Below are 22,869 nucleotides of genomic sequence, written 5' to 3' on the forward strand. Positions count from 1 at the left end.
CCGTGTGTGTGTTTGCGTGCGCGTGTGTTAAATGGCGCACACACACACACACATAGCGCTGATATTTGAAACGATGTCGCCGAGGTCAAGTGAGCTGTTAAGCTCCTGTTAGCTCGTTAGTGGGGCAATAAACAGTTCTCTTTCCCTTACGTGTCGAACGCAAATGAAAAGAGTCCTTTGAGCCATGCTCAGTTTGCGTCCATGGATGAAGATTGATTCTACTTTGTGTCACTGCTCATTTTTGGGTTTCAGACGCGGGAGATCCCTCTGAAAATACCTTTCAGGATCAAAGCCTCCGTCTCATTTTGGCTGAACACTTGGGCCTACTATGCTGCATGATGGTGGTACTTAAAAGGCTCAGTCTTTTTTTTTATGTGGTGCTTTTAAGGTCAAACGCTCGAGAACCACTGGTATGCAACATGACAGAAAAGGAAGCCATAGAATCTATACCTTCATTTTGTCATATGTTGAGTGAACACACACACACACACACACACTCTCCCTTCAATATGGTATGAAATCCTGCTGATTACTGTAATTGTTTCATAATGCAGAACCTGACATAAATGAATAATTATTGACGTGCGGAATTTTGATCTTCGCTCTAAATAACGAACATGAAAAAGAAAAGTACGTAAGATGTTTCCTTGATCGTGTTTCAGTTTATTGTTGACTTATTCGTGTTTCTGTGGTTGTGATGTGTGTAGAAAGAGAACAGCATTGTGTACAGCACATTTAGCATCCCTCTTCTGTTACTTTATAAAATAACCATTTCATCAAAGTTTTGATTACAATGACACAGAATGAACATGAATTTTAATGTCAACTATTATCTCCTTTTTATACACATTTTTTTTTGGATCATATCTAAAAGTGGAAAACAAGTTATGAAATTTGCTAAGGCCATTCAGTCGCTCTCTTTGCGTCTCCCTCTGGGTTGCACAAGCCTTCAGCAGGGGCACTTCAAAAAAAAGTCAAAGCTGAATTCCGAACCGAGGGAACAGATAACATAGCTCCATAAGTAAATACAGATTTATATATAGTTTCATATTGAGCTTGAAAGTTTTTAAGAGTACAGTAAACACTTCTCACACGTGATAGAAACTACTTGATGCTTCGAGAACACAAAAGTGGTGGTGAAAAACAGAGATCCATTTTGTAAACTTTTTTTTTTATCCTCATTAGGTTATCTCGCTCAAAGTCAGCTGTTGAAAACCAACATAAAAGTAATACAAACAACAGCAATAAAAAAACATAAAGATAAAGAATATTCTGGCACCAATATTTTCTGACAAGTTTGAAGCAGATTGGAAGAAAGACCACAAAAACAAAATTGAAAAATTGAAAACAATGGCATTGCATTAAGAAATGCACAAGGAACTTCCTGTACAGTTTGGCGTCTCCGAGTACAATCGCCTCAAGGGCTCAGTGGTGGCCGTCCTTCTTTTGTCTGCTAATGTCTGACTTGAGTTTCCTCCAAGACACACTGTGCATCAGTGCTGTAAACAGGCTCACACAAAATGAAAAAAAATAGATCGATGTCCAATTTTCATCTCTCCACACTGTTGCTATCAGTTTATGTTCAGCTTCTCAGTCCTGCTGAGACAATGAGGTCCTCCCAGTAAGGCCATTCATCAACACTGCCTGCAGCCATTCGTTCAACCCGTCTCGCCTCCTCCGTGTCTTCTTAGCCAAAGGGTGAGTGAGGTTCCCCTGAAGCCTTTTCTCCAATGAATTCCAGGAGATGAAGGGGATGAGAGGGTCATTTAGTCAACCATCCTAATTTGTGTGTGCGCGCGCGTGTGTTCTTTGTTTTCTGGAGGATAGTCTTCATTTGTTGAGTGGATGATTGTGCAAATTCATGCAGTCTCCGGAATGTCGACACGAAAAGAACTAGTAAACCCTTTTCCTCTCTGGAAGAAGCAAAGAAAAACACAAGTCAGGTTAGCTTTGTGCTAGTGGGAGTGTGTTGTGGGGAGGAAGGGGAGTTGCTGTTTAAAGTTAAGGTCTCTTGATACTCGCGCGCCGACCGACTTGCAGGTTTGAAAACTCAAGTCAGACATTAGCAGACTGCACGCGTGTGGGTTGCGCTCGAGTATAAAGGCAAACTACGTGCGGGACGCCGTCCGCGCGAGTATAAAGAAGCCTTTAGTCTGAGGAAGATGAGGGAAAACCAAAAAAAGGAAGAAAAACATGGCCTCATTCACACGGCCCACATGCACAATGAGTGATAGGATTTCTCACATTCCATGATCCTCAGATGGGCTTTTTCAATTCTTGTGAAATGGTTCTTTGATAATAAGTACGCAACTATGCAACGTGACTGGTGTCGGCAAGTGGGGGGGTGGGGGGGGGGGTCTCTGTTAAGGGTACAGTGGCTGGTGAATATTGCATGGCATTTATTTAGGACGCCTACAAAAGAGCTGGGCTCATCTCCCGCAAAGTTGAAAAAGTCTCTTTCACGCCCCCTTCTCCCCACACACCCACCCCCCGCCTCCACGTTGTCTGAATTTTCTGATCGTAATCTCCAAACCCTGTTGACCCCACCCTTAACCAAATCCAGGCCCAGGCGTGCATCTCCCAGCACAAAAGAGTCTGTGTATCACTGACTTGATCAGATTAGAGGGATTCGTTGTCTCGTTATCATCATTCTATCCCTTCCTCCACTCCTCTTCTTGCCTCCCTCCGCCTTCCCCCTCCCTTCCCACTCACCAACGACCGCTGTTGCCTCTTAACCGCGCCACCCACCCACTCTTCCACGACCACACTCATTTGCATAAGGGCTTCTGTGAACCAGTTTGAGAGGGGAATGAGTGGCGGTGTTCGTGGGAAATGTGGCCCTTTGCGGTATTTGCATAAAACGGACATTTCAGCCATTTAAAAAGGAAGAATCGACATGTAATTAATTATATGGCATGGGATTGAAGCACAGGACACTGTTTGCAGTCATCTCTGTGTCTTGTATATGGGTCATTTTCATAGAATTTGATCAATCACGGTTAAGACATGGCCCACTGAATTTCCTTTTGAAAATCAAATCATTTTACTGATAAGACGATTTGAATTATTGCCAGTCGTTATCCATCAAAATGTCAAAGTTGATTTCGAAGAAAAAACAATTCGGAAGAAATAATTTTTCAAACGTTTAATGCCAAAATGTCTTCAACGCTAAATGAAGTTTTATGATTTGCAACATGTTTCCTGAAGTCGCTAATGACATTTTTGGCTCCCATTGCTTAATATCAAAACTAACACAAATGCATCTTAGTGTCCTCTGACTTCCTTTTTTGGGTTATTTTACATGATGTCCTTCTTTGTCACTCAAGCAGTATTTACCGTTAATGCCAGTGGAGAAAGCTTTGTTTATTTATTTGATATTATTATGTTTTTGCAATACACCAGAGACATCTGTGATTTGAAGTGCCAGGATGAGGCAGGCAGTTTGCATTCACACAGTAGCGGGCAGCAAAATAAATTGTTATTTCTGAGATAGGAATAAATAGGGGGGCGGCACGGTGGGCGACCGGTTAGCACATTTGCCGCACAGTTCTGAGGACCGGGGTTCAATACCTGGCCCCGCCTGAGTGGAGTTTGCATGTTCTCCCCGTGCCTGCGTGGGTTTTCTCCGGGCGCTCCGGTTTCTTCCCACATCCCGAAAACATGCCAGCTAGGTAAATAAAAACTTTACAGTCATTTGCCCGTAGGTGTGACTGTGAGTGTGAATGGTTGTTTGTTTGTTTGTTTGTGCCCTGCAATTGGCTGGCGACCGGTTCAGGGTGTACCCCGCCTCTCATCCAGAGTCAGCTGGGATAGGCTACAGCGACCCTAGTGAGGATAAGCAGTGTAAAAAAATGCATGGATGGATGAATTAATATGTATGAATTTGTGAACGTGTCGGAACTATTGCATGTCTTTACCGTTATTATGATTGTATAAAGACAAGTGAAATGGTTTTCATGAGTACTTAGGATAATTTGTGCACTGTATCCGGAGAGTTTGAAAGGCAAAATGTAAATTGTGCAACGCACCATTTTTTTGAAACTGTTTCTGTCTTTACCGTTATGCACTTTTGTTACTGTTATAATAAGAAGTGGGCCACCACCTTTTGCTCTGTAAATAAAGATTGCCTTTACTATGAATACCCATTCTCAACATCTCTTATTCAGTTAAGGGTCGCGGGGTGCTAGAACCTATCCAGCTGACTTCGTGCGAAAAGCGGACTACACCCTGAACTGCTTGCCAGTCAGACGCAGGGTAACTGTGAATACCTAAAATTTTTAGGTGGCATAAACAAAATTGCTCAATTATATATACTGTATATATTTTTGGGAAGTGTCTTTACAGTTATTGATCAACGTACACGAACGAAGCCTAAACATAAGATGTTGTCATCTTCGGTAGCTGTTGAAGACATCTTGTGTTAAAAAAAAAGACGCTGTAGACCTTTAAAGTTCCTATGAGTGATTTGGTCTCCTGCCGTAGGGCTCCGCCATTTAAGGAAGTGCTTCGAACTGTTTTGACGAATGAGAAAGGGGGTTGCGCATAACCCCTGTTGAAGCACAGGACACTGCAGTAATCTGTCTGTCTTGCTATACAGGGTTAAAGTTCCTCATGAAAAACTGTAGTTTATGACTGTTTGCCAACCTCATCATCCATCCATCCAACACTAACAACCGAGGCTCAACATACAGTAGCTCCCCTCGAAGAAAGTCTGAAGTCTCGTAGTCGAGATCTCTTACTTCAACAATACTTCCTTGACACCAATTACTATTTATCTATTAGCCATTTATCTATTAGCCATAGCTTTTGGACCATCTTGTGGAATCTTAGAATGTTAAAGAAAGAGCACAAAAATATGAAAATAGGTGAGCTTTTTCAAGAATCGCTGAGGATAGGTTCAGCAGAAAAAAAAAACAGTAATACTGTCGGTGAATAGACAACCATGAATAGATGGGGGTTCGCTGTATGCACTTATCATCATCACCCATCACACAGTTGATAAAAAAAAGTATATTGTGCTGTGAAAAAGTGTTTGTCCCCTTCCTTATTTCCTTGTTTGTCACACTTAAATGTTTCCCATCATCAAACAAATTTAAATATTAGTCAAAGACAACACAAGTAAACACAAAATGCAGTTTTTAAATGAAGGTCTTTATTAGTAACAGAGAGAAAAATCCAAACCTACATGGCTCTGGGTGAAAAAGTGATGGAAGTGAATGAAGACTTTGGAGTGGCCAAGTCTCCATCCTGACCTGAATCCTATTGAGATGCTGTGCTAAAAAGGCGGTTGATGCTCAAAAATCCTCCAGTGAGGCTGAATTACAACAATTCTGCAAAATTCCTCCACAGGGCTGTAATAGACTCATTGCAAGTTATCGCAAACCCTTGATTGCGTTGTTGCTGCTACGGGTGGCCCAACCTGTTATTAGATGTAGGGTGCAATCACTTATTCACACGAGGGCCATGGAGGTTTGAAGTTTTTCCTCCCTTAACAATAAAAACATCTATTTCATTTTTGTGTACACTTGTGTGGTCTTTGACGAATATTTTAATTTGTTTGATGATGGGAACCAATTAAGTGTGACAAACATGCAAAAAAATAAGAAAAACAAATAAGGGGGCAAACACTTTCACACCATATATATATATATATATATATATATATATAGGGGTCGCCACAGCGTGTCATCCTTTTCCATCTAATCTCCTGCATCCTCCTCTCGAACACCAACTGCCCTCACGTCTTCCCTCACGACATCCATCAACCTTCTCTTTGGTCTTCCTCTCGCTCTCTTGCCTGGCAGCTCCATCCTCATCATCCTTCTACCAATATACTCACTATTTCTCCTCTGGACGTGTCCAAACCATCCAAGTCTGCTCTCTCTAACTTTGTCTCCTCTGATGAGCTCATTTCTAATCCTATCCAACCGGGTCACTTCGAGAGCGAACCTCAACATCTTCATTCCGCCACCTCCAACTCTGCTTCTTGTTGCCTCTTCAGTGCCACTGTCTCTAATCCGTACATCATGGCTGGCCTCACCACTGTTTTATAAACTTTTGCCCTTCATCCGAGCAGAGACTCTTCTGTCACATAACACACCTGACGCCTTCCTCCACCCGTTCCAACCTGCTTGGACCCGTTTCTTCACTTCCTGACCTCACTCACCATTGCTCTGCCCCAAGTATTTAAAGTCCTCCACCCTTACTATCTCTTCTCCCTGTAGCCTCACTCTTCCCCCACCACCCCTCTCATTCATGCACATATATTCTGTCTTACTTCGGCTAATCTTCATTCCTCTGCTTTCCAGTGCATGCCTCCATCTTTCTAACTCTTCCTCCACCTGCTCCCTGCTTTCACTGCAAATCACAATATCATCTGCAAACATCATGGTCCACGGGGATTCCAGTCTAACCTATACGTCAGCCTATCCCTCACCACTGCCAGACTTCCGCATGCAGTACCACAGTTCCTCTCTGGGTACTCTGTCATAGGCTTTCTCTAGATCTACAAAGACACAAGGTAGCTCCTTCTCACTTTCTCTGTACCTTTCCATCAACATCCTCAAGGCAAATAATGCATCTATGGTACTCTTTCTAGGCATGAAACCATATTGTTGTTCGCAAATACTCTCTTCTGTCCTGAGTCTAGCCTCCACTACTCTTTCCCATAACTTCATTGTGTGTGTGGCTCATCAACTTTATTCTTCTGTAATTCCCACAGCTTTGCACATCACCCTTGTTCTTCAAAATGGCCACCAGCACACTTTTCCTCCATTCCTCAGGCATCTTCTCACGCGCTAGAATTCTATTGAACAAGCTGGTCAAAAACTCCACAGCCACCTCTCCTAGATGCTTCCATACCTCCACAGGAATGTCATCAGGACCAACTGCCTTTCCATTTTTCATCCTCTTTAATGCCTTTCTAACTTCCCCCTTACCAATCATTGCCACTTCCTGGTCCACCACACTTGCCTCTTCTACTCTTCCTTTTCTCTCATGTTCCTCATTCATCAACTCCTCAAAGTATTCTTTCCATCTTCTGGAAGCTCCTCCTTTCCACCGAGAGCCTATCTCACCTCTTCCCGAAAAGCCGCACAACACTCTTCCTTTCTCAGCTTCCACCACACAGTTCTCTGCTCTGCCTTTGTGTTCTTAATCTTCTTCCCCACCACCAGAGTCTAGCAACACTCTCCCCTACCACTACCTTACAGTCGGTAACCTCCTTCAGATAAGATGTAATCCACCTGTGTGCTTCTACCTCCGCTCTTGTAGGTCATCCTATGTTCCTGCCTCTTCTGGAAAAAAGTGTTCACTACAGCCATTTGCATCCTTTTTGCAAAGTCTACCACCATCTGTCCATCTAAGTTCCTTTACTGGATGCCGTACGTACCCATCACTTCTTCGTCACCCCTATTTCCTTCACCAACATGTCCATTACAATCTGCACCAATTACAACTCTCTCTCTGTCTGGGATGATCAGAACTACTTCGTCTAGCTCCTTCCAGAATTACTCTTTCACCTCTAGGTCACATCCTACCTGTGGGGCATAGCCACTAATCACATTACACATAACACCCTCAATTTCAAGTTTCAGCCTCATCACTCGATCTGATACTCTTTTACAGACACTCTTCCTTTAAAATAACCCCGACTCCATTTCTCTTCCCATTTACACCATGGTAAAATAATTTAAACCCTGCCCCTAAACTTCTAGCCTTACTGCCTTTCCACCTGGTCTCCTGGACACACAATATATCAACCTTTCTCCTCATCATCATTTCAACCAACTCCCGAGATTTTCCTGTCATAGTCCCAACATTCAAAGTCCTCACATTCAGTTCTAGGCTTTCCTCTTCTCTTTCTGCCAAAGAACCCGCTTTCCACCTCTCCTTCGTCTTCAACCCACAGTGGGTGAATTTTCACCAGCGCCCTGCAGGTTAACAGTGCCGGGGGCGGACGTTGTTAACCAGGGCCACGACCAATCCGGAATTCTTTAGATGAACGCTCATATTTGCTTTTTTTTAAGATTTCCCGACGCATTTCCGGGCTTGGGAGCCGCCTACAGTTTGCACTGGCCTGTGCCCTCCATAGGGCTGCATTTTATATCCATCCATCCATCCATTTTCTGAACCGCTTCTCCTCACCCGCGTCACGGGCGTGCTGGAGCCTATCCCAGCTGTCATCGGGCAGGAGGCGGGGTACACCCTGAACTGGTTGCCAGCCAATCGCAGGGCACATAGAAACAAACAACCATTCGCACTCACAGTCATGCCTACGGGCAATTTAGAGTCTCCAATTAATGCATGTTTTTGGGATGTGGGAGGAAACCAGAGTGCCCGGAGAAAACCCACGCAGGCACGGGGAGAACATGCAAACTCCACACAGGCGGGGCCGGGGATTGAACCCCGCACCTCAGAACTGTGAGGCTGACGCTCTAATGCATTATATATATATATATATCTGCGATTGGCTGGCAACCAGTTCAGGGTGTACCCCGCCTCTTGCCCGAAGGTAGCTGGGATAGGCTCCAGCACGCCCACGACCCTTGTGAGGATAAAGCGGTACGGTAAATATCATGGATGATAAATATGATGGATGGATATATATATATATATATATATATATATATATATATATATATATATATATATATATATATATATATATATATATATATATATATTCTAAGTTTTTGATCCAGGATGGAAAATGGCAGGGAAAGTATAGATCGTGGCTAAAGCATTAATTAAAAGAAATCAGGAAAACATTTTCTGTGCTGTTCTTAACAGCATGCTGTGGTTTTAAATGATAGCACTGGGGAACCAGTGTGGCTCTGACAGTTTTATAATTCCAGCTAACTGTGTCTGCTGATGAGAGAGGGCGGGCTCTTCAGTCACTGCTTGAAAAAATTATAATTAAGCATTATCACCAAATTGCAGTGATTGAGGCTGTATCTCTTTGTGGCCTTATAATGACAGTTTAGAAACAGCAATTCCATAGGAAATGTGCCATTTACTCACCTTTTTTCTCCCCTCAATCATCTTAAAAATATTTTTTTAATTTATTTTTTCCCTTAGCTCCAGAGACGACCACTGAATGACAATGAGATTCTTCAACACTTTTTAAACAGCAATTATTCCTGTCTGGTCTTGCTGACAGTGTGTGTTACATTTACTGCAGCCATTTTCCCAAACGACACAGTGACATATTTAGTTTGAAAATGACTAGCAGCCTCAAAGTACTGCATATAGAATATATTGGAGAGGTCAGGAAGGATGACATCATTAAAGTGGGAGATAACAGAGATACTTTAGGAAGAGGGAAGAGTTAGTTAAACACTTTGACAAGAAGCCAGGACATTGGTCAGAAATTAATTTCACGCTTCCTTCCACCAGCCAATTCAGGGAGAAAATTGAATTTGAATTACTCTCCTTTTCCCCTAATTGGATGGCCAGATCAGAGAGTAGAGGACAAGCACTCAGGCCACAGAAAAATAGGATACTCACTTAAATACCCTGAGGTATAAGCTGATTTGGAGCTAGGCAGAAATGCTTCCAACTCTTTCCTCTCTAGAGTGCCATGATGGTGGTGGCTGAGGTGATGGTTGTGGAGAAGGTGATGATGAAGATGTTTGTATTGGTGACTGACAGGGGTCCCCTTGCCGAATGTGGAGAATGACTTATCGGCCATTTGCTCAGAACTTTGAAATACCTCTATGTCCGGAACTGAGTCCATACCGGGCACATGGAGATTGCTGCGGTAGTCTGGACCCTGCCGCCCATCAGTGGGCATGAGGCTTGGCATCCAGCAGCGATCGGAGTGGCCCAGGGCCTTGCACTCCTCTGTGCAGTTAGAGAACAGATCAGTTCCCCCTAGGCAAGGAGAGCGTGTGCAAAAGTAGAAGGAATGGGAAGAAAAACGTGTTTAGGTTCGTTTGTAAGGAGTATTAACAATGAAATACATGTATCAAAGCTCCCGTGCCTGTGACGGCCATGTTGAATGTGGCAATATTTCCAGGCCATCCATGTCGGCAGGAGTTCTGTCTATTATAGTAGCATTTCTATACTGTTAGACATTACTCTAAATTCTACACTTATTTACCACATACCTTACAGCAAAATACAAAAGTGATTTTACAGTAATTAACTACAGTTGCCACTCCATCATGGTATTTTGGTTGATGTCACACAAAGAGTTACTGTATTTAGCATGTACCAGAATTGTGAAGTTGTATGCTCCCAGCATGCATTACGTCATAAAATGTTGAACTGTTGCCGTAATAAAGACGTTAATCCTTAATGTTCATGAATGATAAAGATTAACGATCGTGTGTTACCTATAGTTAATTTTGGGTTATATGTATTTTGCACTTTTTTTTTCATGAAACCCTGACTGTGGGTTGTGTGCAAGTGACATCCTGGTCAGTCCTGTTGTTTGCTAAGTGAAGCTAAGATAAGTGTTACCTGGCCTACTTCTTTTGCAAGCCAAAAGCGCTCCCATTTACCTTTTGTAACACATCAACCCCACAATGAATAGATAGATTGATTTGACACTGTTCTCAGGAAGTTACTGCAATTCAAGTTTCCAGAAACATACTGGCAAGACTGTAAAAACCCATGTCTCACAGTGCAGCATAGTGCTCTGCGCAGAGAGAAGGCACATGGCTGAGGTGTTAACTTAAAGATGAATACGACACACAAGTCTCTGGAGTTTGCAACGTGCTATTTTTGATATAGTAACGTTTTTTTTTTTTTCTGTCAAGCCGTTCGTGTACTCTATGATTTGGAAGTAGGAAGGACACTAATTCCTCACGTCTCATGAAAGCGACCCGCCTTGACTCGCCTATGATGAGTACGTCAACAATGCCTACATCAAGCACACCAAAGTGGATAAAATGTAAAACCTTTCAAACATTTTCCGGCGTTTTTATATTGATTTACAATAATTTTGTAGTGTCACTGATAACATTCGCCCGACTTTGGTGCGGGCAGCGCGGGTTCAGTTCCCACTCAGTGACAGTGTGAATGTGAGTGCGAATGGTTGTCCGTGTCTATATGTGCCATGGGACTGACTGGCGACCATTTCAGGGTGTAGTCCGCCTTTCGCCCAAAGTCAGATGGGATAGGCTCCAGGGCCCCGCGACCCTAACCGGGATAAGCGGTAGTGAGAATGGATGGATGGCTGGATGAATAATTGTGTACTCTACTGGGGGGTTTAAGGCCACGAAAAAAGTACAAAACAATATTTTTGTACTGTACCGCAATATGGGTGCATATGGCCACAAAAAACAGTGCTTGAATGTAACGGACAGTAACCCCCCCACCCCTATTAGTCTGTTATATCGAGGTTCTACTGTATGTATCTACCGTGTGTGTGTGTGTATGCAGTGGTGCCTTGAGATATGAGTTTAATTTGTTTTATGACCATGCTGTTATTTCAAACCACTTGTATCTCAAAACATATTTCTCCATTAAAATGAATGGAAATGCAATGAATCTGTCCCCCCAAAATATGCCACATAAAAAGACAAGTTGAAGTATATTGTAAATTTTAGTCCTGAAAAAAATTTCAAGATATTAACTGGTGTTATGAAGCGTAATCAAGCCAAAAATCTCACACACGCACACACACTGAGGTTTCATCTGTGTGCTGTGTGTGTCTCTCTCTCTCTCTCTCTCTCTCACACTCTCTCCCTCCCTCTCTCCCCACACTTGCTCAACCCCCGTCCCGCACCCTCTTCTGCGCCTCTTGAGCAGGAAGTGTCAGTGCCTCTCATCAGTGGCCCAAAAACTTGTTTAACATATCTTTTAATAAAGAATGAAAAAAAAAATACTTGCACTCCTCTAAATTGCCCGTGAGTGTGAGTGCGTATGGTTGTTTGTTTCTGTGTTCCCTGTGATTGGCTGGCGACCAGTTAAGGGTTTACCCTGCCTCTCGCCCGAGTGAGGAGAAGCGGTAAAGAAAACTGATGGATGGATGGCTGGATGGAATACTCAACAGTGTGGCATTGTGTGCACACAGTAACAACATTTACATTCAATCGATTGGCCAGTCTGACCAACTGTTGACTCGAAGGTCCCAGGATTTTCCTATTCCCATTCCATCTCAGCTGCGGAGCGCCTGTCCATTCGTCCCCGGTGAGTGTCAGTTTTCTGTCGTTATTAATTGGTGAGTTATATTAATACTCCCAATATCTCGGAATGGATTGATAAAAAGCACAGCATGAATGAAGTCCGGATCGATCAGATTGTCTTGCTCTCTCAACAGTCACACACACACATAATAGTACAACCACCAGCAACACGTTTTATGTATTTTTTATGTATTGTATTCAATTTATTTATGATGCACGGTCATGATGTAGTTTCAACTTCCATCCATCCATCCATTTTCTGAGCCGCTTCTCCTCACTTGGGTTGCGGGCGCGCCGGAGCCTATCCCAGCTATCATCGGGCAGGAGGTGGGGTACACCCTGAACTGGTCGCCAGCCAATCGCAGGGTACACAGAAGCAAACAACCATTCGCACTCACATTCACACCTACGGGCAATTTAGAGTTGTCAATTAACCTACCATGCATGTTTTGGGGATGTGGGAGGAAACCGGAGTGCCCGGAGAAAAGCCACGCAGGCACGGGGAGAACATGCAAACTGTGAGGCAGACGCTCTAACCAGTCGTCCACCGTCCACCATTTCAACTTCATTTTGACTATATAACAAGACATAAAGTACACTTCTTTTTTTTTCCGCTGAATCCTGATTGTCTGACATGAAAAGACTCACCTGTTCCTGTTACAGGTCAATGAGGATTTACAAAACTATTTCGATTTGCTCAAGGCCGGAATAACATATATATATTTACAGTGGGTATGGAAAGTATTCAGACCCCCTTAAATGTTTCACTCTTTGTTATATTGCAGCCATTTGCTAAAAACCTTCAAGTTCATTTCAGTTCCTCATTAATGTACACATAATGTACCCCATATTGACGGAAAAAATGGAATTGTTAAAATATTTGCAGATTTATTAAAAAAAGAAAAACTGAATTATCTCACAGCCATAAGAATTCAGACCCATATATTTAACTCGGGTGCTGTCCATTTCTTCTGATCATCCTTGAGACGGTTCTACACCTTCATTGGAGTCCAGCTGTGTTTGATCATACTGATTGGACTTGATTAGGAAAGCCACACCCCTGTCTATATAAGACCTTACAGCTCACAGTGCATCTCAGAGCAAATGAGAATCATGAGGTCAAAGGAACTGCCTGAAGAGCTCAGAGACAGAATTGAGGCAATGCACAGATCTGTCCAAGGTTACAAAAAATATTCTGCTGCACTTAAGGTTCCTAAGAGCACCGAAACCTCCATAATACTGAGATGGAAGACGTTTGGGACAACCAGAACCCTTCCTAGAGCTGGCCCTCCGGCCAAACTGAGCAATCGGTGGAGAAGAGCCTTGGTGTGAGAGGTCAAGAAGAATCCAAAGATCACTGTGGCTGAGCTCCAGAGATGCAGTCGGGAGATGGGAGAAAGTTCTAGAAAGTCAACCATCACTGCAGCCCTCCACCAGTCGGGGCTTTATGGCAGAGTGGCCCGACGGAAGCCTCTCCTCAGTGCAAGACACGTGAAAGCCTGCATGGAGTTTGCTAAAATCCTGGACAAAAACCTTCTCCAGAGTGCTCAGGACCTCAGACTGGGTCGAAGGTTCAACTTCCAACAAGAAATTGACCGTAAGCACACCACTAAAATAACAAAGGAGTGGCTTCAGAACAACTCCGTGACTGTTCTTGAATGGCCCAGCCAGAGCCCTGACTTAAACCCAATTGAGCATCTCTGGAGAGACCTGAAAATGGCTGTTCACCAACTTTCACCATCCAAACTGACAGAACTGCAGAGGATCCCCAAATCCAGGTGTGAAAAACACATGATTCATGCATGATTCCCAAAAAGACTCATGGCTGTATTAGCTCAAAGGGGTGTTTCGACTAAATACTGAGCAAAGGGTCTGAATACTTATGGCTTAAATATCATTTTTTATTTTTTCATCAATCTGCAAAAATGTCAACAATTCTGTCTGTTTTTTTCTGGCAATATGGGGTGCTTTGTGTACATTAATGAGGATAAAAAATGAACTTAAATGATTTTAGCAAATGGCTGCAATATAAAAAAGAGCGAACATTGTAAGGGGGTCTGAATACTTTGCGTACCAATTGTATGTGTTATGTACTTTATTTAGACTACTCCACTATCTTGAACATAGCTCTGGTAAGGTTAACATTTTTGGTGGATGAATTTATGGCTGTGCCCACCACAGGAGTGGAGGAAAATTGCTGAGAGGTTTGAGAGTGCTGGAATTTTCCTCTTTTCTGTGGAGCACCGGATGGTAAGCACGTTGTCCTCAAAGCTCTCGATCCAAGTTCTACAACTGAATAGCCACCCACGCATACTTCAAAATTCCTGCAATATGACTTTATCAGCACCAAAAATATTGTACCTGTTTGCCCGCCAGTCCGCTCCACTTCCACCATATCAAACGCGTCATACACACAGCACGGCACGGAGTCGCGTCTATTCAAGCAAACTGCATTGACTTTCTACAGTATGTAATCACGTCGCATGAAACACCCAAAACGCATCCAGTGTGAAGCAGCATAAAACATTTGCGCATTCCGTATACTGTGGCGGCCATTTGCTGACTTCCATTTAACATGAGTTTGAATGTGAGTGCTTAATTGTGAACAAAGCCACATCCCCATTTACAAGAGGGTGTGTGCTTTTTTAATTATCTCGGTCTCATTTTTGTACGTCATGTGCTGCGTTTTGGTTGCATGTTGGGTCATGTCTTCCTTTTTCTGCCTGCAGCGTTGCCTAGGAGATGTGGGCGGCGCCACCTGGCGGCAATTTGCTCTTGGGTGTATTTGAGGATGGTGCCGGAGTGTTACTTTTGCTGTAGTTTGCTTATCTTCCATACTTGAGGCTCCTGCTTTGTTCCTGTCGTGTCTAGTCTCGCAGTTTCTCGTGGTACTCAGTCCTACTGTAATTTTGTGATTCTGTTTTGTCAAGTAAATTCAGCGTACTAGAAGTATTAAAAAAAAAATGCGTTTAAGTACTTCGTGGTTTTGAGTTTGGCATTTATGTATCATTAGATCTTAGTTTTTCCTGTTTTTTTTTTGTACCTTCCTCCAATTGTGGCTCTGTCCACCGCTTTTTGTTAGAGATTTTTTAGTCTCGGAACCTGTACTCTGTTGTTGGCACTTTTTGCCTTCATTGTTTTCTGTTTTATGTTAGATTACTCCCACAATCAGGTGTGGTTTTTGTTTTGTAGTGTAGAGTAAGTTTTTCCGCGACAACAGTAGTCATCGTTGTTTTTTGTCTGCCGGGTTCCTGTTAAGAGTTTGTGCTTGAATAAAACTTGCGCAAACTGTTTCAGTCTTCTGCGTGAAGGCCAATAATGACTGTATACAACAAAAACCTGCCATTGGTAGGATTGTATATACCTTTTATATCCAGTATAGCTTCCCTTCATCTCTTTTGTTAATAGTTTTATTGACTGTCTTGATTGTGTTCAAAGAAACAAATGCATAAGTCAAATATCGACTAATGTTTTTTGATAATATTATGAATAACAGGCGATGGTTACCTTTTATTTAGCTTGAACACCTGTCCCCAAAAATGTCTGTGCATGTGCCTGATACAATACTGTATATATTCCATACTGAGCAACTGTTTTGTGTGTTAGTGTGTGTGTTTGTGTGTGTGTGCGAATAACCAACAAAAACTAATAAGCAGAGAAGACAAAACAAATCACACACTATTCTAGTTGTCATCCTATTGTCTTGAAAGGAAGGTTGACTGTTGGTTCAAAATAAATCGTATTTTAGGGCATTTGCTGGTCTGAAGGCAATAATACAAAAATGTTTTCATTACCCCATATATTTTTGGGCCGAGAACCTGTGTATGCATTTTTTCTAAATCCTAAATCCGCTTGGTTTGTACTTGTCTGAGTCCCTGTTTATGGCAAAAACTGAACTGTACAGTTCAAGCTCTCTGCAGCTAATCCCCCCGTATACAGTCTGATTAAGATAAAACCACTGCCATCCCAGTAAGTTGTGTGTGTGTGTGTGTGTGTCTGTCTGCATTCGTCTGTGCGTGTTGTCTTATGTGTGTCAGTAGCGGTCAGCAAAGGGGGAATTTGCTTTGTTACAAAGCGGATTAATTTGGCTTGCCGTCACTAACAGCTTGGAAAAGTGCCCAGGCTCCTCACAAGAAGGGTTCCTTATTAAATATTAACCAACATGCCATAAATACAACATCACATTACAATTTAATATGGCTCCTTACACAGGGAGGAAACAGCTGTACAGACCCTTTCCCCAAAAATGTTATATCATGGAAAAGTTTATTTATTTCCATAATTCCATTCAAAAAGTTAAACTTTCATAGATTATAGATTCGGGGCTCACAATTGAAACAATTTCAAGTATTTATTTGTTTATTTTTACATAATTTGGGCTTCCAGGTCATCAAGCCCACAAACTCAGGAATTCAAAAAATGAAGAATACTGTGAAGAAATCACCATTTACTAATTTACTAATTAGGGTCACATTAAAGGAATCAAAATATGGTACTTTCAAAACAATATGTTAATCTTCAATACTTGGTTGGGAATCCCTTTGCTCGAATCACTGCTTCGGTGGCATTGAGCCAATCATCGCGTGGCATTGCCTGGGAGTTATGGAAGCCCCGATTTCCTTGATGCTTGTTGTCAGTTCTTCTTTGTTTTTGGGTCTGGTGCCCCTCATTTTCCTCTTGATAATACCTCATAGATTATCAATGGGGTTTAGATCCGGCGAGTTGGCTGGCCAGTCAACTGTGATGGCATGGGCATCAAACCAGGTTTTGGTGCTTTTGGCGGTATGGGCAGGGACCGAGTCGTGCTGGAAGATCTGTACGGCGATGCAGATCCTCAGCAGAAGGAATCATGAAAAACATTCTGGGAGACTGTTGCGGTGACCTTGGTTTTAAGAAAGTTTACCAACACCTGCACTGGACATTGCACCCCAAATCATGACTGACTGTGGATATTTCACACTGGACCTCAAGCAACTTGGGTTCTGTTCTTCACCCGTCTTCCTCCAAACCCTTGGACCTTGATTCACAAATTAAAGGCACTCTTTACTTTCATCAGAAAAAAGGACCTTGGACCACTGGGCAACAGTCCAGTCCTTCTTCTTCTTGGCCCAGTTAAGACGCTTCCTATGTTAGCTCAGGCTCAAAAGTGGCTTGACCCGAGGAACCCGACAGTTGTAGCCCATCTCCCGGATGCATCTGAATGTGGTGGTTTTTGAAGCTGTGACTCCCGCCTCATTCCACTCTTTCTGGATCTCTGCTAGATTCTTTAATCTTCTCTGCTTGATAATCCGCTGAAGCCCACGGTCATCTCTTTTTCTGGTGCATGTTCTCCTGCCACATTCTGTCCTTCCACTAGACTTTCCATTGATAAGCTTGGACACAGCACTCTGTGAACAGCCAGCCTCCTTGGCTATGAACTTTTGTGGCTTAACCATCCTATGGAGGGTATCAATGATGGTCTTCTGGCCTGTTGTCAAGTCTGCAGTCGTCCCCATATTGAACCCAACTGAGACAATTGAACCAAACTGAAGCAATTTAATGACACCTGGAGAAACCTGTGCAGGTGCTTTGAGTTTAGTAGATGATTAGTGTGTGACACATTTATGGCCTGCAAAATTTGTGCTGATTTCTTCACAGTATTAAAATTTTTTGAAATCCCGATTCCGTGGGTTTTATGAGCTAGAAGCCCAAATGATGTAAAAATAAACAAATAAATACTTGAAAATACTTGTTTAAATTGTGGGCCCTGAATCTACAACCCCAATGACTGCGGAATCTGAGATGATAAGCAATGTTCTTCAGATGCGCCACCTCAACAGTCACACTACTGATGATTTCACCAAAGGTCTGACAGAAGCTGTGAAGATTAGTGCGGCCAAATGTACAGGTACATCTCAATAAATTAGAATATGGTAGAAAAGTCCATTTATTTCAGTACTCATACGTTATATACAGTCAATAAACACTTAGGAAAATGTCTAATTTCTACATCAAAAATAATTTTTTGTTGTTCCTTGACTGTTTGTTATGTAATATTCTAGTTTCTAGAGATGGTGAATTTTGGGTTTTCGTTTGCTCTAAGCTCTAACCGTCCAAATTATACAGATATATAAAATATATATATAAAAATATATATATTTTTTTTTTTTTTTTTCCCACTCTGAGTGTGTGTAGTGCATCTCTATAATATGAGTTTCACTTTTTGAATTGAACTACTTAACTAAGCTTTTGACACCATTCAAATTTCTTGAGATGTACCTGTAACTATCCCTGTGACCACTGACAATGCCAGCAATATCGATTATGCTGTCACGGCTGCTGAGCGACTTACGTTATAACTTTTATTTTCCAAGGAGCTATTGTAAAATATAATCTGTTGCTAAGACTGCACCACAGAAGATGGGTGATTTCTCCATCAGATACATTTATTTTGTATTCATATTTTTACGGTGGTAATTTCAATAAAATTCGTTAAAAAAGGCAAAGAGTTTTTTGGTATATATATATATGTATGTATCAAACAACACAGTTAAAACAACACAGGCATCACTATATTGTGTGGAACAAATTTAAAACAATCAGCACATATCTTACTCTGTTACTAAAATAGATAGCATGTTCATGGAAAGAGGATCTACAGTATACTAACTTAAAGAAGGGTGCATGCACACGTGCGCGCGCACACACACACACAAACACACACACTCAGCTCGATGAAGCCTTCTTGATATTTCTTGACATTTTGGTAAAATTGCAAAAGGCACACCAGACAGTTTCAAGCGAATCAGGAGGATGAAACTATTATAAAGCTGAAGTGCTTGAAAAATCCATCAAACTTTTGGGTTTTGCCCTTCTCTCGGAATTAAATAGTTCAACTATTTTCTCAAGGCAGACAGTCGGAGGGACCTATCAAGCACTGGCTGCCAACAATGGCGTCTATCCTGTGATTCTGCAGGAAAAGAGTATGAATTGTGTCAACATGTTTCCCACTAAGTACTTAGTAGAAGCAGAGGGGTCAATGCAATAACAGCAAAAAGGGGGCATGCTGACCCTCCTTTAGTCTAATATTTGATTTCATCTTTGAGCCTTCCACATGGTGTCAGTGCAGGGCAAATGCAAAGCCCTGATAATAACCTTCATTTGGTAATTGGTATGCAGAGGTCTGAAAAATGAATTACTGATCAGTGAGCTGCTGCCACAGCGATAACGTGGACTGCAGCGCTAAAGAGTCATTCGGAATGGCAGCAAGGAGAGATGGGAGAGGGAAGTGTTGGCTGTTGTAAAAAGTAGATAAGTGTCTTAACTCAATTTCACCAAGTGCATGACATTGACAACACTGATGTGCTTGATCCATCTAGCAGGACTGGAAGGTAGCTCTCCAAGAGGGAAACAAGTGTCCCTTCAATGGTCTTGTGGCATCCAACAGCTAATGAGAAGCACTTGAATTGCACTGTGGACTTCATTGACCCTTACCTTAGAAGTTCAATGTCGCAGTACAGTAGATAAAATCAGCTTTAAATCATATATGTACTCACATACAATTTGAGTTCATTATAAAGTTTTAAACAGAAACATGTAGTTCTTTGAGTATATGAATATTCTGGCTTTTGAATGCTGCCTATTTTGACTTTTTTTTAAAAGTAGAGTTCTCAGGAAAACTGAGCAGAAGTTGTTGCAAATGATCATTGTATGCTATGGTCTTTTTAGTAGAGCACAATCTATTTGTCTCAAAGACCATCCAACAACAAAGAGTGCTTCATAGCGGACTATTCTATTTCAGTGAGGCCTGATAGTTTACCATTTTGAACACGAATTACAATTTTCAGACTAAATTCATGACCCAAATTTGAATCGGTCCACTGGGACTCTCTGAGAAGTCGGAAATTAATCAAGTAAAACATTCAACCGCTTAAAATATCTTCTTACTGGTTCTGGAATGCAAATACCTTACTACATTCTTGACATACTGTATATCACAAAATTATAATGGGCATTATTTGTTTTCATCTTTGGTAAAACTGGAATTTAAAGTTGAATAATGAATAATCATAATAATGACTGTATATTTTAGCATTCAAATATAATTTTAGTCCAAGTGCCTCTGTTACAGTCTGTCATTATATTCTCCATTTACTTGTTTGTCATTCCCTTTGCTCCTATGACATCTGCGGATGATTATTTGTAGGAACTAATTGTTAACTAGAAGGGTTCCACCTGACGCCGTCGAAATAAATGGAGCATTCGTCAACCAGCACGCACTCAGCTGACCACTTTGTTAGGCCTACGCAGCATTAAATATATATACAAACTAAGATAATGCCAAAGAAGTAATAATTATTGACTACAAAGAAGAAAGAAATGCAAAAACTTAAGACTAAGAAGACTATTTTAGCCCCTTGTGGATGTGAAAAAACCTGGCCCAGAAGCCACTCCAAGATCTATTGCCGCCAACTTTCTACAATTCGACACCAAAGACATGATCTTACAAAAGGTATGGTGCAAAGAACAGAAAACGGTAAAGATAGGAAACAATACGTCTTCTTCGATCGTGATTATGCGACCGAAGTCCTTCAGAAACGGCAAACGAAAAACATATGCGCGTATTAAAAGAAGAAAATGGAAAACAATATCAAAATTCTATCGCTAAACGTAAACGGCTTGAGTACGCCAACAAAGAGAGGAAAGGTTATGATGAAATTGAGAAAAGAAAAAGCACAAATTAACATTTATCCCAATTGGAACATGAGAAACTTCGGAAATTTGGCTTCAAGAATCTATTCTGTAGCACGTACAAAGGATGCCACAAAAGAGGAGTTTTGCTGGCGAACTCAATCCAATTTGACTGTGAAAAGGAAATTAAAGATAAAGCGGGAAGGTTTGTTGTAGTGAAGGGGAGAGTAGACATTGGTTAATGTATATGCACCACCTGAAAGTGACAAGCATTTTTTAAAATGCTTATTTGATGTCATCGCTGTGGGATCAAAAGGATTTATAATCTGCGGGGGAGATATAAATGTACTTGTAGCACTATGCCACAGTAGGGATACAACAACAAGTCTAAATAGAACCAGGAAACAACTGTCACGATATATCAATATGTCATTTGAGGAGATGGGTCTGATAGATGTGTGGAGACACGTACATCCATTCGAGAGGGAATATATACGTTATTCAGTTGCTCATAAAGTACATTCAAGGATAGATTATTTCTTTATGAGTGGAGGAGAGTGCCATCTTGTTGATGAGTGTAATATTGGAGCGGCAGACCACGACCCACTGTATTTCAACATTGACAAAACGACAAACAATATGGGCAATCTGACAATACTTTGGGATGTAATGAAGGTACTCATTAGGGGCAAACTAATTGAGGAAGCAGCACGAATAAAAAAGAACAAATTGGAGTCGTACGGGAAATACGTTAAAAAAAATTAAGGGAACTGGGGAAAAGAAACATTGCAAAACACAAAAGACCCAAATATTTACGAAGAAAGGAAAGATTTTCAAAACAAAATAAACATAATACTGACAGGAGAAATAGAGAAAAAGAGCTAATTCCTCAAAGAGAATTATTACGAAATAGGTCCAAGGGCTACCAATTTATTGGCAAGGCACATACAAAAACAGCGCGCGATTAATAGCATCCATAAAACAAGAGATCCACATACACAGGGACTGGTGCGCTCGCCAGACGATATTCCGAACATACTATAGTAAATTGTATGGACAACCAGCAGGAGAGGATGAGATGGAGGAGTTTTTTAAATCACTGGACCTGCCTGCGATTGGCTCGTCACAAAATAGAAAACGAACTGCTGAGATTACAGAGAAGGAGGTGACGGATGCATTCAAAAAATTGAAAAACAAAAAAAGTCCAGGGAGCGATGCAGAATGGTATAAAGTATTCAGGGAAGAATTAATGCCTTTACTTTTGGCATCATTTAATTGGACACTAAAGGAAAATAAAATGCCTCCCTCGTGGGATGAACCAATAATTTCTGTACTACCAAAACCTGGGAAGGACAAATAACATTGCGGAAATTATAGACCAATCTCATTATTAAATGTAGACTATAAAATATATACGTCCATTATCTCAGATAGACTCAACAAATTTGTAATAGACTTAATTGATGAAGATCAGACAGGATTTATGAAAAACCTCCAAGCGCAGGATAACATCAGAAGAACACTGCATATAATAGACCAAGCTCAAAAGGAAAAACAGGACACCCTGTTGATAAATGTGCATGCTGAGAAAGCTTTTGACTCAGTAAATTGGAAATTTGTATATAAGGTACTGGAAAGATTTGGTTTCAATAGTAAATCCGTGCAATGTATTAAAACACACTATACCATCAACCCAATGCCAGAATTAAAATTAATGGTAGCCTGTCAGACAGGATAAACCTTCAAAGATCGACTAGACAGGGTTGGTGTCTCTCACATGCCCAGTGGACTCTCTACCCGCATTAATGAGACTGTGCCCAACTCTCAGGATAGAAGATAAATATACTAAAAACACAGGTACTGACAATTCACTACACTCCATTGAGGTTTATACAATAATTGTTTAATTTCAATTGGAACCAGAAAACAATAAAATATTTAGGTGTGCATGTGCCCAAAGATCGATCTGATCTGTACAGGTGAATGATGATAATATAAATCGAGAAATTCAAATAGAGAGATGGTCCACTCTAACAGTGGATTTTAGTACACGGATTGAGAATTG

At 41.4% G+C, this 22,869-nt stretch overlaps 1 protein-coding gene across 3 annotated transcripts in view; it reads right to left on the reverse strand.

Moving 5' to 3' along the window:
* Positions 1-642: 642 nt before the first annotated feature.
* The window catches only part of pcdh10b (protocadherin 10b), a 33,726-nt gene continuing 11,499 nt past the window's right edge, over positions 643-22,869 (reverse strand). For 2 of the 3 annotated variants that reach the window (XM_061787867.1, XM_061787865.1), the window contains 2 exons: positions 9,713-9,873; positions 643-1,913 (listed from right to left, as the gene is read on the reverse strand). In XM_061787867.1, coding sequence (XP_061643851.1) covers positions 9,715-9,873 — 159 coding nt within the window. In that variant the 3' untranslated portion in view covers positions 643-1,913; positions 9,713-9,714. The remainder of the gene's footprint in view (positions 1,914-9,712; positions 9,874-22,869) is intronic. The other variant, XM_061787866.1, reaches the window with a different exon arrangement.

Source organism: Phyllopteryx taeniolatus, chromosome 10 (assembly GCF_024500385.1).
Source record: "Phyllopteryx taeniolatus isolate TA_2022b chromosome 10, UOR_Ptae_1.2, whole genome shotgun sequence".
NCBI lineage: Eukaryota > Metazoa > Chordata > Actinopteri > Syngnathiformes > Syngnathidae > Phyllopteryx > Phyllopteryx taeniolatus.